At 36.3% G+C, this 16899-nt stretch overlaps 1 protein-coding gene across 1 annotated transcript; it reads left to right on the top strand.

Annotated features, from left to right (window-relative positions):
• The first annotated feature begins 5005 nt into the window (after positions 1-5005).
• On the top strand, positions 5006-15865 carry kptn (kaptin (actin binding protein)). The gene is given in 12 exon segments (NM_001003642.2): positions 5006-5291; positions 5373-5455; positions 6080-6164; positions 6876-6930; positions 7039-7117; positions 7640-7713; positions 7807-7913; positions 9026-9121; positions 12698-12761; positions 12834-12969; positions 13082-13255; positions 15495-15865. Coding segments are annotated over 12 exon segments (1311 nt in total). The 5' UTR covers positions 5006-5080; the 3' UTR covers positions 15642-15865.
• The last annotated feature ends 1034 nt before the right edge of the window (positions 15866-16899 follow it).

The following is a 16899-nucleotide window of genomic DNA, read 5'->3' as shown; positions in this document are numbered from 1 at the left end:
AATATTATGAAAAACAAGAAAATGACCCGAGGCAACTTTAATGTAATATATTTTGGTATATTTACCTTTAGCTTACAACTCTCAATGATGTTTTGATTGTCATTTATAGTAAAGGGAAATATTTTTGATTAAAAAAAAAAAAAAAAAAAATATATATATATATATATATATATATATATATATATATATATATATATATATATAGTGTTATACTTACTAAAGTATTTTTTGGGGGGGAAAGCATCAGAAATTAAATTATTGCATCTTAACATGTACTTCTCGAGGTATGGTCACAAGGAATCCTGCTTCAGAAATAACTCCTCTCCCTCAGTCATCTTTCCATTTAGCAAGTTTTACCAGAGGTGGCTGTAACGCACCAAAAAGTTTGTTGTCGAACACCGTAAAACAGGAAGAAGAAGAAATTCTTCTCTCTATCATATGGATTTACTTCCATTGCTAGACACCGGCCTCACAGCTCAGCGAATGTCGGTGCCGTCACTTATTGATCCACGATCGGTAAATGTAGCTTGTGTGGACACTACTGCACTACTTGACTAATAAAATCGCTTCGCTACTGAAAAGCTATTTGATTTAGAAAGTAGAGACGCTACAGCCACGGTACTGAGAAATGTAGTTAAGCTAGTAACGTTAGCGTCACTACTTGTAGCGACGATACTGTCCAACACTACATGCCGAAGTATGATAATAGGACTTTTAATTTGCCAGTAATCTGGGTTAAGCGCTTCCGGTGAACTTTATGAAAAATCTGCGCGATTAAAGGTCTCCATTAGCTGAGTAATATCCGATATAAAGTGGGTCTCAGGTTGTACAAGAAGCACTGCATTAAATTACATTTTCCTCGCCATGTCTTTATAATCGTTTTACACTTGAACAACTAAATGAATGCCAAAGTTTATTTAACTGCATGTATTTTAATTACATTACAACATAGATGCTGTAAAAGGCACTGTATAAAAATAAAAAAAAAAACTCACTATAACAGGTCACCCGAAGTTTATAAGTATGGGAGCAACACTAGCTCGGCATATACCCAATTATATTCATCTGTCTCCACATTCTACTGCATCCCAGAATATTACACAGCAACAAAAATGTAAAAATATATATGTAATATAATTAATATGTTTTTGTCCACAGCAGACCGCAATTCGCCATGACGCAGATTCCCGAGTCTGTGTGCTCCAATTAGGTGAGCGCTGAAGACTCACAGCAGTGACGTGTCCTGTAAAAATTTGCATCTGCATTCATATAAAGCTTGTCGGTTCTCTCTCAGCATTGTCAGTTCCCTCGGTGTTGCTGTTTGTACTTGACCAAGGTGAGTTTAATACTGACAGTACGAGTGGAGCCACGCCAATCTCACGAAGTCCGCTTTGTGAAGCTTCACTCAGGGCCGTCTTTGCTGTAGTTCCTTGCGGTTTGCCTACATAAACGCAACATCGCGAAGAACATTACGTGTTTTTTGCTCGAAATGTGCCGTTGAGCAACATCCAGTGAACACTGGCACGGCCTGGCGCCCGGTTTTCTCGTGCACTCTCTGGGGCGAGGCGCTTTTGAGCCCAAGGCAGGGAACAAACAAGCCCTGAAGACCCTCAGGGAAACACGGGAGGCCGGTGATGGGACCTCGCTGCGAAGGTTATGGTGGGTGGGAGCAGCGAGGCCCACTCATTGTCTATTTTAAACTATTCAAACTTTAGTTTACTATAGTTTGAAATAGAAACCATGGTGACTGTTATGATTTAACTTTATGCAAAGAGCTTAGAATGACCAAGAGGCGACACTCAATAGAACATTCCATTGCAACAGCCTCGCAATCCGCCATTTTGAAGTGAAAGCGATCGGCCGTCCATTGAATCTCATTGCAGTCGCGATGGGAAGCAGCTGCTTTGTTTTTAATTAATTTATTCAAAAGCGCATTAAAGCTGAGATACAACCTGAGAGACGACAATACAACACTTACTATCAAAAGTGTTGATAGTGTCAATAAAATTGCCGCCGCGCCATCTAGTGTCTATTTCCCAAACTGCACTAGAGTGTCGCCTCTTGGTGATGCTATGCTCTTTGCTCTTTGTCTGACTGTTGTAATGTTTTCCTTTGTTTTTCAGCTGAGTTGTTGAGCAAAGAAGGACAACCGTTGAAGACAACCACGGGTTATATTAACGAGCGTGCGTATTATAATGTTTCCGGGCTGTTTTCTGAAAGTTTATCTTGTTTAGATAAGTTTGCAGGTCAAACAAAATAAACTATACTCTTTCCAAACACCCGTCTCGTGTTTTATTTGTTTTCTACAGCAATGTCATAAAAGTCTGTTGAATGCATTTGTTTGCTACATGGTTTGACAATACAGTAGTCTAACAAATAAATAGTTGTTAGAAATGTACCTTCATTAGTCAACATTTGGTGTAGTTAATATGTCCTAAAATATAACTGTAATGTTATAGTTGTTACATAACTGTATTTATCATTATTCTGTATGTTTAAAACCAGCAGATTTACTATATATTTAACATGTCATGAATTTATGGTCATTCAAAACAAATAAATTTGCTTAATAAAATGTCCTAAGACAAAAATGGGTATTGTTTTAGTTTTATATCAACCTACTGTAGGTTTTAGGTTGAATACAGCAGATATAGGCTACCTATATCATATTTCTGGTAGTCGGGTTTTTTAATGACCCAAATCAAGTAAAACGTCTTTTACTCAAGTACTTTTAGCATGCAAAAGTCAAATTTCAGTATATAAAGAACAGTTTCCAACAAAAAAATTTTGTCTTGTGAAAATGACCAGTGTGGTGGTGAGGAAAAAAAGTTAAAGTTATATATATATATATATATATATATATATATATATATATATATATATATATATATATATATATATATATATATATATATATATATATATATATATATATATATAGTTGAAGTCAGAATTATTAGCCCTCCTGAATTATTAAACCATTTAATTTTTCCCCATTTTCTGTTTAACGGAGACAAGATTTTTTTTGCACATTTCTAAACATAATAGTTTTAATAACTCATTTCTAAAAACAGATTTATTTTATTTTTGTCATTATTACAGTAAATAATATTGTATTAGATCATTTTCAAGACACTTTTATACAGCTTAAAGTGACATTTAAAGGCTTAACTAGGTTAATTAGGTTAACTAGCCAGGTTAGGGTAATTAGGCAAGTTATTGTATAACGATGGTTTATTCTGTAGATTATCAAGAAAAAAATTGCGTAAAGGGGCCAATAATTTTGTCCCTTAAATGATGTTTAAAAAATTTAAAACTGCTTTTATTCTATCCGAAATAAAACAAATAAGACTTTCTCCAGAAGAAAAAATATTATCAGACATACTGTAAATTTCCTTGCTGTTAAAAACCCATTTGAAAATATTTAAAAAAGAAGAAAAAAATTCAAAGGGGACTAATAATTCTGACTTCAACTATATATATATATATATAGTATTTTTATTGTGTAAATTTCACATAAATAAATTCCAGTTTGCCAAAAGCAAACCTCTCTTCATGGTGCTAGAAAGAGATTCAAATGTATATAAAAGTGATTTCTTAAAACAGTTAATATATGCTCCTCCTTTAACATTTTTGCATAAAATGTTTGTATATATGTGGTATATTCTGTAGTAAAAGTACATTTAATAACCAGTGGCGTAGCGCAAAATGCGGAGGCCCCCCTGCAGGGATCGCTGACAGGCCCCCTGATGTAGTGGGGGGGGGGGGGGGGTAACGTCATACGTCAATTTGCATACCACTGACGTCATCACGTTCTACCATTTGTTTAACAGCCTATGGTTAATAAAGGGGTATTTATAATTGCACTACACTTTATATAAGCATGTTTTTAACTAAATGTATTGCTGTTGAATACAGTATGTCATTATAGATGTGTAACGTTAGTGAATGTGCAGTAATCTCTCATATGGAATAAACTCAGACAAGTTCAGAAACTAAAGTCACTAAAATATCTGTGATTGTAAACAAGAAAAGAATAAACGGTCCAAATAAATTGTTAAAATAAAGGAGAAGTAGATCGGTTTGACTGTACAAGGTAAATACCTTCACACTGCCTGTGCTAAATCATTTGTCGTCGGTACGCATCTGCTCTCGGGCTGCAGGTGGGAGAGGCTGCTGTAGAGGACTGACTGGGCCGCCTGTCAGTGCTGTGAGGCGGGGGAGGGGCCGGCGGCATCACACGCAGCTCGTTCAGAAGAGTAGGGACGGTACAGTATGGACAAATGACAGTCTAAAAAAATCTCCAATAACACAAAAAAAGTCGCTAGATTTGTCCCTAAGAGGGTCTGAAAAGTCGCTAAATCTAGTGACAAAGTCGCTAAGTTGGCAACATTGGCAGCAAGCAATCAGAATTAAGTAGTCCACCGCTTGAGAGGTGTTCAGAGAACACAGACCTGTGAACTTTGGTTCCGATCACAGGTTTTCCCAAGAGTTTGATTATTGCGGTTGCCGGATTTCTAATTATTGAAAATCGCGACGACGCGGGGCCCCCTAATCACGCGGGGCCCGCCCGCTACGCCACTGTTAATAACCCTTGTTAATAACTAAAATAGGAACAATGTGTGCAATATATGTATATGTAATTTTGATAATTATGTGCATAATGTTTATTCTATTCGTGTTAAGAAATGTAAAGTGATTTTGTTGTATAAGAATACATGCTGGTTCTTGTTAATAAAAACGAAAATATCATCGCAAACATTGCACACACAATAGAGTTAGCAGCTCACTTCTTTTAGTTTAATGAATCCTAAATATCTAAAGTAATAAGGCCACCTGCCAATGTACCTGAAACAAATTACTGCGGAAATGCTTGACTACTTTTATTTCATCGTTGGCGACAGTTGATGACGGCAGCCACATTGGGATATCTCTGATTTGTCAATCGGTTTGAAAATCCTATTTGATTGGTCAGTTTTGATCACAATCACGCCCATACCCGGATGTTGTTCTTTTCATCACTCGCCTGACAGTAAACTCTAGCTGTTTTGTTTAATGGATTACTGTATTTTTCTGTAATATGTTACCCGACATAAAAGGCTTGTGTCCCTTTGTGGAAGATAGTTTTAGTCGGTTTCCTTCGCAGAGTAACATCTACGGACTATGCCAGGCAGGCGAGCAGGAGTTGCTGGCAGCCACTCTGAAGGGGAAAGTAGTGTGTTTTAGATACCAAGACCTACAGAAGAAGATCAGACCTGTGGCCAAAGAGATTCAGTTCACTTATATACCAGGTGACAGACTGTTCGTGCGCGTCCAAAACCTTCTGTTTTAGCTGTGCAACGAAATAATATTTCTCTTCTCTTGCAATAAAGTTGATGCAGAAATCGTGTCCATTGACGCCTTCAACAAATCAGCCCCTAAAAGAGGACTGGTCGTAGGAATAACCTTTATTAAGGTGTGCTTCATCATCAGTAACTGATTGACTGAGATGTGTAAATAGCTGGTTACTGCAATTTTAGATGGAACATATCCATTGGGGTATTATTTAAATTTACAGATTGAATAAGATTTAACATTAACATTGTTTTTCTTATCAATGTATCAATGTATAAGTAATATTTGTATATGGTTAAGAGTGAATGTGTTCATAGCATAGTAACAATGCACATTAAGCTCCACATAAATCATATAAATCATTTTTTTCAATATTGTAAATCCAAAACAGCATAATTTTGACTAAAATGCCCAGAAATTAGCATCACATTATATTCCTGTTGATCATATTGCTTTTTTTTTTATAATGAAACATTGTAAAATTTTAAACATTTGATGACTTTTTACCTCAGATTCTTAGACTTTTATAATCTAAAGTGTCCTGCTGTAATTCTGTATTGAATTCAGTATTAAAGCCCTGCCTTCTCTGATCTGATTGACTATCTTAGCTATCTAACATTATTAAGCGCTGCAGCAGACGATTAAACACTTGAATGAAATGTTTTATCATTTTGACAAACTATCAATATGAAAAATATCCTGTAAATGTTTAAATCACATATCTCATTGATCTCTTTCCTCTCAGGACTCTGGGGACAAAGCAACTCCTTTCCTTAACATTTACTGTGATTATGAGCCAGGGTCAGAGTTTAACCTGGAGTCTATTGCACGTGAGTTTGTCATTTTGTTCAGTTGAATTTTTTTGGTTATAGATCTACACGCTGGTGATAATATCACAAATGACTCAAATCATGCTATATGCTGAGTAGGCATGGGACGATAACCATTTTCAAGTTATACCGCGGATTGGAGAAGTCAAGGTTTTAAAACTGCCAAAATTTCCTGTCAACCATTCCTACGGTATATGTCTTTTTTTACTTAGTGTAAATAAAGAGATCAGACGTACTAAACATGTAATTTTGTCATCATCACATGACATATCTGCTTCACTCCCAATCAAAAATTATGCAACTGTGCATCTTGGGATAGTGTAGCATCCATCAGATGCACACCTCAGAATCTCGCTGGAAGTAGTAAGTCATCTGGGTACTTGTCTCATACTATTTTTCGAATTCTATAAATTCAGACATTCTACTCGGCTCACATACTAATTTTAATGTACTGTATGGAATGGAAGTATGGGATTTCAGACGCAGCCATTGTGTTCAAAGCAGAAAAAAATGTACTTGTTTTGCCCAGACATTTAAAAAGAGTATATTTTAGAGCTGTAATTACAATACCATAAAAGGTTATCATATTTTAAAATCTTACACCATACTATATGATAGTTCAATGTTGACACATTGATAGACTCTGTAAATATAAGGATCTAACATAATATTAAACCGGTCCTAACTGAATAATCTTCATTCTGTTGACAGAAAGCTGTCTGAACCTGGAGCTCCAGTTCACTCCTTTCCAGCTTTATCACACCGAGTGAGTGGGTCATTTTGCTGTTGAATGTTTGACAAAAGTTCCCCGCAATATTTATATCTTTTCAAACAAATAGTTTTAGTGTTCAGAAGTACATGTTTTAATCTGCAGAGTGCACTGTGCCGATGGATCCAGTGAGACAGTCTTTCTCCTCAGTGGACACGATCAGCGCATACATCTTTACAAAGAGGTCAGGCAGGCAGATACATGTATTCAGAATGTTTATTTGTCTCTCATAATTTTGTAAGAAACTTAAAGGCCAAAACCAGGAGAACCTTGTCTTCAAAAAGGATTCTTTTATTGAGAAAGTGCGGGTTGTGTTGCAGTGAAACGGATCTTCAAGTCTACTAGAAATCTAACAAAGCATTGTTGCCCTATAAAATATATATATATATATATATATATATATATATATACACACACACACACAACTTTAAGAAAGCATTTAAATGAATGGGATTGTTCAAAGTCTTGTTTAGACTTGTTCCACCCACCCTGATACTTTGGGACCCTGCCCCAATGGTAAAGAAAAAAGGTGTCTCAGGCTGCCAGACTCATTTTTTTTACATTAGTTTCAATGTAAAACACAATGTACCTAAGCTTTTAGCTATAAACTTTTTATTGGAACCTAAATTGAACTTTTTATAAATATGTATTCCAACACTTTCATACTAAATAGTCTAAACTTTCGTCCTCTGTGTCTGATCAGTAGAATGCCTCTTTGCACCAGTTTGAGGAGCAGCCTGTAGAAAGACTCTTTCCTGAACTGCAGGACCTGCCGAGCAAGTGAGTCTTTCTTTTTTTCAGATGAACAGGCTTATATGATGAGTGTATCATTATGTTAGATGGTAATTACTGTGTACTTTCTGTGCATCACAGTGTGTTATGGTTAGATGTCTTGAGTCTTGATCAAAATCGGCGCCTCACTGCGTTTGGATGTCAGAGCGGTTGTGTGGGACTTTCTGTCGTCAACCAAAAGGGACCTGGTGAGAAAATCCACTCATACTGTGATTCACACATTCATGCTTTTATCACATTAAAGGGATAGTTTACCCCAAAATGAAAAGTTTTTACTATGTAATCAACCTCAAGCGATTCCAAACCTTTGACTTTCTTTTTTTCTGCTAAACCTAAAAGAAGTTATTTTAAAGAAAGCTCAAAACTTAACTTTGCTTGCTGCTTGTTTAAACTATGTATTTAAAATGAGCTGAAACAGCAGAATTCTTGAGATTTTATAGTAATTGTTGTATATTCAGGGGCGAAGGAGTGGCGCAGTAGGTAGTGCTGTCGCCTCACAGCAAGAAGGTCGCTGGCTCAGCTGGCGTTTCTGTGTGGAGTTTGCATGTTCTCCTTGCGTTCGCGTGGGTTTCCTCCAGGTGCTCTGGTTTCCCCCACAGTCCAAAGACACGCTGTACAGGTGAAAGGGGTAGGCTAAATTGTCCGTAGTGTATGAGTGTGTGTGGATGTTTCCCAAAGATGGGTTGCAGCTGGAAGGGCATCCGCTGCGTAAAATCTTGCTGGATAAGTTGGCGGTTCACTCCCCTGTGGTGACCCCGGATTAATAAAGGGACTAAGCCGACAAGAAAATGAATGAATGAATGTTGTATATTCAATCCACTTATATTTGTTGCATTAAATTAATATATTTGTGTTGGGACAAGATGAAGGACTTGTGTGGAACCCTGCATTTTTTTGAGTCCATCGATTTTTATAGTCTACTATAAAAATGCTGGGTCCGAACACAAATATATTAAGTAAACTTTTATATTAAGTTATATTAAGTGGATTGAACATAAAACAATTAAGTTGTCTCCCAAAAAAAAAACAAGAATTGTGTTGATTTACCTCATTTTAAATTAGAAGTTTGAACAAGCAGCAAAAATATTTAAAGAAAAAAAATCCAATGGAAGTCAGTGGTCACAGGTCTTCAGATTTCTTCAGAATATCTTCTCAAAAAAAACCAAACATGTTTGTGTTAAGTGAAGGGTGAGTGAATAATACCAGAATATCAGTTTTGTTAAACTGTCCCTTTAAAAAAATAGTGATTTAGCTAAATACACATTCTGTTTGTTTGTTTGTTGCACATTTTCCTTCCTAGAGATTCTCCAGAACTGGCGTGTGCAGCATGACAGCCCCATCTCCACTGTTTTATTGTTTCCTCTAAAGCAGCATCAGCAGAACACGGACACAAAGAGTGAGTGTAATACTACTCAAATCATCACAATCTGAAATTGCCTTAAAACAAGAAGAGTGTCAAAGACTTTGGGTTCTATCATACACATGGCGCAAGGTGGACACAATTGTTCTTTGCTAGATTTAGCTTGCCGCAAGAGTAGTTTTGACGTTTTGTGCCACGCTGCTTAAATAGCAAATGCATTTGTGCTCATATGTGCGCTCATAAACGTTCTGGTCTAAAACAGGAGGTGTGGTGAGGCGCATTGCTGGAGCGTTGCTATTTTGAGAAACTTTAATAGACTTTTTTTATAGACCAGAACAAAGCCGGTCTATTGTCCAGCACAGAGCGAGTTAGTTTAGCATTTAGAAAAGAATTAAATCATGAAAAATAATTAAAATATTAAGGATATGTAATCAGGATATATACAATATAAATATAAAGGATTAAAATATAACAAAATATTATTTTCTAGCTTACACAAATATAAAAACCCTACTTTCAAGCCTTCTTCATCTCTGGGGCTTTTTCAGTTTATTAATGACAATTTGCCTTTGTTTAATGTTATCATTATTAGCAGTATTATTTATTATATCCATATTTATATTTGTTTTATTAAAAACAAGCTTAGATTTGCCCACTTGTCAGGCTTCAGACCATATGGGGCACAGCATGTGTATTTGGTTTTAACTCAGGTTTTTGACCACACTTCATTATTATTGTTCATTTATTCGTTTGCTGAAAATTAAAACTGAATTTAGAAATAGTTTTTAAAAAAATCTTTGTGCTTAATAAACTAAATTAATTATGTATAGGCTAATGGATGTCTGTGCGTACAAGGTTTCCTTATCCACGAGAGTGAAAGTAAATGTAAATAAGGAGGTGGCTCATCTCTCATTCTCACACCTATAACTTATAAAGAAAATAAGCTCAACCCTTTTAGACCACGCGCCATGGCGCAAAGCAGACTTTTCCATCCTTAAAATAGTAAAAGTGGATTCTGACACGCCCAGGCCCGGATTGGCTAATCGGGAGGACTGGGAGAATTCCCGGTGGGCCGGTCCGTTTTTTGGCCGCGAGGGCCAGTGTGCCTAGCTGCTTGCACTCTCAGCAGTCACACTTTTTTCATTTATTTATTTTTTTGACCATGGTCTCATTTTTTTTATTCATTATTTTGCCGCAGCTCCGCCCTTTTGATTTATTTTCCCGCAGCCCCTAAGAAAAATGCAGCCTGCAGGTTAATGATAATGTAACTATAATTCGACCCCAAACAGCGGCACATTAGTGAATATAAGAATTCGAATTATTATTAATGAATATTACACCTGCTCAATGAAAATCAGTTGATTCACTACATTAATAAATCTGACATAAATTGATCAGAAATCAATTTTATTTATTATAAAATGTATTTATTATAAAACGTTATTTTAATATAATCAGTCGTGAACTGAGGTGGGCCGGTCTAAGGCTTCAAACTTCAGGGCTAAAAAGGAGTCCCACTCCGGCCCTGGACACGCCCTTCATGCGTTTTCGCCCTGCGCTTTGCACTTTGCGCATAGATCATAAAAATAGAGCCCTTTGTCTAAGATTGCAGCTCTGCACTGTTTAGTTACAACCCTAAATAAACACACCTGATCAAACTAATTGAGTCCTTCAGGCTTGTTTGAAACCTAAAGGTAAGTGTGTTGGAACTAAACTGTGTAGGGTAGTGGCCCTCCAGTTTGACACCCCTGCTTTAAATCAACTCAAGAAATCATTGACTGTTTGAAAGCAGTCAGAACATGGAGGGTAATTGCAACAAAAGCGTTTACTAGCCCATTGCAGATGTTATTAAAAGGATAATATATTAAAGGCTAAAGCTATAATCGCAAATACTAAAAATAAAGTGTGTGTATAATTTGTTTTATGCATTTACAGGATAATTTTATAGAGATTGTCTAAATAGACCAATCAACGATAAATCCTTCAATTTAATTACACTATCATCGAATTACATTGTCTACAAATTTATACACACTGGTTAAATAGTTCTCAGTGATTCATTGATTTACAGACATTTATTATATTAGAAGTAAAGCAGCTTTTTGACTTCTTAAAAATGATTGCTTTTTCTTGGTTGCATATTTTTACTTATTTACTTTATTTTACTTTACTCACTTTTTTATTACTATGATAGATTTTTCAGCATAACTTTATCCAGTGTTAAAGAGACAGTTCACCCTAAAATGAAAATTCTGTCATCACTTACAAGTCCTCCACTTGTTTCCAACCTCTTTGATTTAATTTTTTCTGTTAAACACAAAGGAAGATATAGTGAAGAATGTTAGGAAAGATAATATCCATTGACTTCAAAACCTTTTATTTGTTTGTCAATGGCTGCTTTTCACCAACATTTTTCAGAATAACTTGTTTAGTGTTCAGCAGAAAACATTTCATAAAAGTTTCGAACCACTTGAATAAGAGAAAATAGTGAGGAAGGAAACTTTCATTTTTTGTGTGGACTATCCCTTTAAATGTGACGTTAATGTTATATAAATGTTTACTGTTTTTTTCCAATTGCTTACAATCTTTTCTTGTCACACTCTCAAAATGCAAAACTACACAGCAAATTTCCAAATACATAAGCTGTTCCTCAGCCTCAAACTTAGTTTTTAATTGCATAAAACACTTAAACACTACACACCTCTACATGAAACGCTACAGTCTGACAAGAAGTTACTTGCTTTCTTTTTCCAAACACAACCAGTCAAAATGTTATACTTATTTAGCATGTCACACACTCCCTAAATGTAGAAAGGCTAATTTCTTTACTGATCACTAACCAGTCACTGCTTTACTGTAGTATAGGCCTATAAATAGGTCAAAGGTGACAGGACACCGGGCTGTTCTGGGCCAAAAAAAAAAAAAACAACTGGTCTGCAATTTGTAGTTTTGTACCTGCATATTCACCTTTTCTAAATCCTAAATTGCTAGAAAAGAATAGAGGAATTCTTCTCAGCCTGGTTCTGTAAAGTGCATGATGGCCAACCCTATGCCCGCATGATGCCTCTCCAGTCAAAGGACACTTTTCCCTAAAAATGAAACTCATCACGATTGGCCCATCATGATTTTTTTTTCTGTTTCTACATGTGATTGGTGTTTACAGTGTACCTGTTCCCCCTCTTGGCCGATTACTGTTACTGTAGAACATGGTATTGAATTGTATATAAAAGCCTATGAAAGTGTTGGCGTGCTCTATTCAAAAGTGTTATTTTATGAAGCAAGTGTTTGCCATTTGATGCTTCATTCTGGCATGTGTTTAGGGCATTTTGAATGCAGTGTTACATTTTGAAGCAGATGTGAGGCATTTTGCATTCAGTGTGTGCAGTTCTGAGAATTGTGTGTAGAGTTATAAAAAAAAGGGGAAACCGTTTTGAAAATGTGCTTAAGCAGTTAAAAACTTGTTTGAATGTTTTTGTTGCAACCATGCAGTTTTCAGCATTTCTAATATTTTAATTATAATGTTGAATTTACATATTTTTTATTTGAGGTTAAAATCATTAGCCACGAGGCGTTCATCATTAACCTCTCTTTATCTGTCTTTTTGTCCCACAGGTAATCAAAGGGTTACATTTAATCTGCTGGTCACCAGTGCGATAGAAATGGCTGTTGTTTACAGGTTAAAACTCAGTTCAGTGTGTTGTTCTGTGCCATGTGTCTGGTGGACTGTGTAATAAATGTTTGTGTTCAGGGATGTAGAGCAGTATGGACTGAGCAGACAGCTGTGTTTGGCAGAAAGTGACCAGTGTGATGCAGTTCTATGTGCCCTTGTTGTTGATCTGGACTTTGATGGACAGCATGAGTTGCTGCTGGGAACGTATGGACAGGTACCTTGATTAAAAACGTGTGCAGCATTGAAAGAATTTAGAACAAATAGTAAACAGAAATATTAGCAGCTCACCAACATTTACACTGATGTGTATGATTTGTGAAATCCAGGATCTGCTCTGCTACAAATTTGACCAAACATCCGAAACTTTTGAAGAAAAGTTACAGCCGCTGTGGAGACGGAGCTTTAAAAGTCCCCTGCTGTCACTGATTTATCTCGACCTGACAGGAGACGGACTGAAGGAACTAGCTGTTCTTACGTTAAAAGGCCTGCATATACTACAGGTGGGCGGATTTATTAGTCATATTTCAGTGTTTACTAACGGCCAAGTTTGGTCCTAAAATTATTTTGCTTTCAATTGCTAAGCCTCATGTTGTTCCAAACTGCTAAATGTATTGTTTCTTACAAAGACATATGGAAATGTATGTAATCAGATATGAAAGGTTTCTGGATCCTACATCTACATCCTTTAAAAGTTTGTCAGGAAGTCTGTGTCAAGCCTAAATTAAGCCCTTTGTATCAGTTAGATAAACTTAGATTAAACTGATCGGTTTTCCATATGTTCATTTTAAAGGGTCATAAATAGGTGGGAGTGTTGAGTGGCGAATGAGGGAAGGGTTTGCATTAAAAGGGGAGTTTTAGTTCATGCCGCTGTGAAAATCAGCATGTGTAACACAAACAAAGACGCAGGGTACATAGTGTCTACGTTTACATGGACATCAGTAATCAAAATATTTGCCTTAATCTGAATAAGACGTCCCAAATAGCACACTATACAATATGCACTCATGCACTAAGTACTTATGCACTTACACACTCAACAGTATTCTATAGTATATGTATGTTGTGTCTCCCAAATGGAACACTAAGGCTGCGTCCGAAACCGCCTACTACTCATTAGGTACTGCATTTGAATTTAAACGTACTACTCGGCTGTTAGAAAAGTACGTTCTATACAGTATGAATGTGAAAAGTATGAAAGGAATTCGGATGTACTACATCCGCCATTTTGTCATGGTCAGGTGACCTACCTGCGTCAGTTGCGTCGCTACACTCCCATTTATGAATTCTCTCGCGGGGCATCATGGGATAGTGCAGTGTGCATGGGATGCACACTTTAGAAGCTCGTCAGAAAGAGTAAGTCATCAAGGTACTTCTCGCATACTGATTTTTGAATTTTTTGAATTCGGACATACTACTCAACCCATTTCCCAGATAACGTTTGCCGGTTTCAAAATTAGCTAGATAAATGAACAAAGTACCAAAGTGAGTATAACCATCATTCCACACTTCATTTTAGCGGTTGAATAAGTGCATCATCCGGGTATTTAAAGTGCATTTATTATTTTGAGAGTTTTCAGTGTGAACGCACTACTTACTCTATTTTTGATACAAAATCGCTTAGAATAGTGCATAAGTATGCAATTTGGGACGCACCTAATAATATGATGAAGGTGTTTACATGAGTTACTTTTTGAATGTTCCTTTCATGATCCCATTTTACATTTTATAGCACCAAGATTGATTAACGTCATTGTGCCACCACGCTATTCACATTTCCTCTAGAATTTTATGTAGTTTTGGGTGTTTCATTCTTATTTTGTCAACTTTAACTGCATTTTGGCACTTTCATTTTTATTCAGGAACATTTGATGTATGCCCCCGTGACAAATGAGATATTAGATGCGAGGAACTGCTGGAAGAGTCTAGTTTAATGCAATTTTTGATACCGCATGATGTATGGGGAAAAACTTCTGCATTTCTCAGTAGGTGGAGAGACACTATAGGTGCAGATAATAGCGTCGAACAGCCTTGTGTGTATAGACTATCCTTTCACAAAATTTGTCTCTGGTAAAGAAAATTCCTTATAAGCATATTTTTGCCGCATGTTAGCAGACCACTGTAATCCACATATGCGATCGGCATGCGAAACATGCGATGTTTATAAATGCAACACTTACAACCAATGTCTCCGAATAACCTGGCGTCTCTCTGAACACTGTAACAGGTAAAAACAGTCTTGAAAGCTTTATCATGCATAGTAATGAAGTTGCACCTCAAGTGCAAACTTCCCAAGCCGTTCTCATGAACTAATGCTCAAAACTCAGACGTCACGTTGTACCCGCCGATACAGACATCCAATCTCCACGCTGAAATTTACAAAAGGATCTAATCGCTGTGACGTTGCTTCAAAATTGCTTTTCAAACCAGAAAGAACAAATTTGAGCAAAATAAAGTAAAAACAATCAATTTTCACTTAGCTAAAACTATGTGTCCTAATAGTGTTTTTAGCAGTGTGGGACATATCTATATGACTGTTAACAGCTCAAAAAAAATGTGTTTTGGTGTTTCGTGACCCTTTAAAGCATTTGGGTTTTGCTTGAATACATTTTAATATAATGTCAGCAATCTCTCACATTTAGTTTGTTGTGTAGATGACTATGACTTATGGGTTTTTGAAGAGCATGAGGCCCAGTAAATGAGAATTATAATTCTGTCAACATTCTCTTCACCCACCAACAGCACAGTCTGAAGACAACAGCGGATCTTGTTGTTCAGCGCCTGTCCACTTTAGTATTAAGATCGCCTGCTAATTCAAAAGACCAGCCAATGAAAAGCCAAGATACTGAAGAGGAATCGGAACAAAGAACTGAAACTTCCCTACACTGATTTTTAATATATAAAGATACTTAAGTTTATTATAAAGTTTAAAAAAACAACATGCCAGAGTACAGCAAGAAAAAGTTCTGCGAGCATCACATTCAGTGTTTCATAGCTCATGTCTGTAGAGTGATGTCACTGTAATGGGCAGTGATATTTTTATGTTGCTTCAGTCATGCATCAGTGTCATCGTTATAGTCACATTTCATACACTGAAATAAAAATGTCTTCCAGATCTTTTGTATCAGCGTCTTTAGAAATGATCATAATTCTTGTTGTGTAGTGGCGTGTTCTCATCTGTGCACTCACTATTCCTAGTTTCTTTTTAAAATAAGATGTAATCTTGCCAGTTTAAAAGACCCCATGGACACATTTTAGAACTCGTTCAATCAGTTGCCGAAGGATTTCTTATGGAAACATGATCAATTCCATGCAAATGTCAGCCTTGTCATGAAAACAGTGAACATGCAAAGTGTGTGATCTACTGTAAACCTGCAAACTTTTTGGTCACATCCCTAAAGCATGTTAATTTTCCTCAGTTAAAATATGAGAAATGTTTACAGATTGATATTTTTTGATTGCAAACCTCTGTGGTGAGTTGTTTTGGAAAATATAAACAAATGTTTTGATGTAATGTTAACACACTTTCTCTGCGACTTTATGTTTTGAGATTGTATTTGTCACATTCATAATGCTCGAATATATATTTGCTTTTGTTATTCAGTATCAGATGCTAGGCTATAAGAGGTGGGGATATTTTTATTTAAAACATGTTTGGTCCACTTCTAATTTACAACCACTGAACTGCTTTTGTTTTTATCAGAACTCAATACATGTGTTTCGCTGTTTCCTCATTAGAGGGCGCCCTCGACGCTGCTTTGGTGCAGACCTGCAGTCTGAAAAGCGCGAGCAGCAAACAAACGCCATCCTAAAAGCAATACCTAAAATCTGCTCTACGATCGTAGGAAAGCCTCATAAACGCGCACTCATATATGATCATATCTTAAGAACCTCACGAGTATTATTCGAACCTTAGTCACATATTGGTTCCATAAGACTAAAATTAAAAGATTAATTTGTGTTTCTTAAGAGTTAAAGTGCGTGTAAAAAATTTTTTGTTTATGTGAATTATGTCTTACCTGTTTACAAAGTTTGTGACATACTGTTGCGAGTAAAATTTCAGATCCAGGTCTGACAGTTGTCACACCCACCCAACTGACCCCGACTTCAATTGTGGGACATATTCTACCAGAAACGTACATTATCT

Source organism: Danio rerio, chromosome 5 (genome assembly GCF_052040795.2).
Source record: "Danio rerio strain M-AB ecotype USA chromosome 5, GRCz13ab, whole genome shotgun sequence".
Taxonomy (NCBI): Eukaryota; Metazoa; Chordata; class Actinopteri; order Cypriniformes; family Danionidae; genus Danio; species Danio rerio.
Note: the sequence above shows the minus strand (reverse complement) of the source record. Positions and strands in the feature narration are given on the sequence as shown.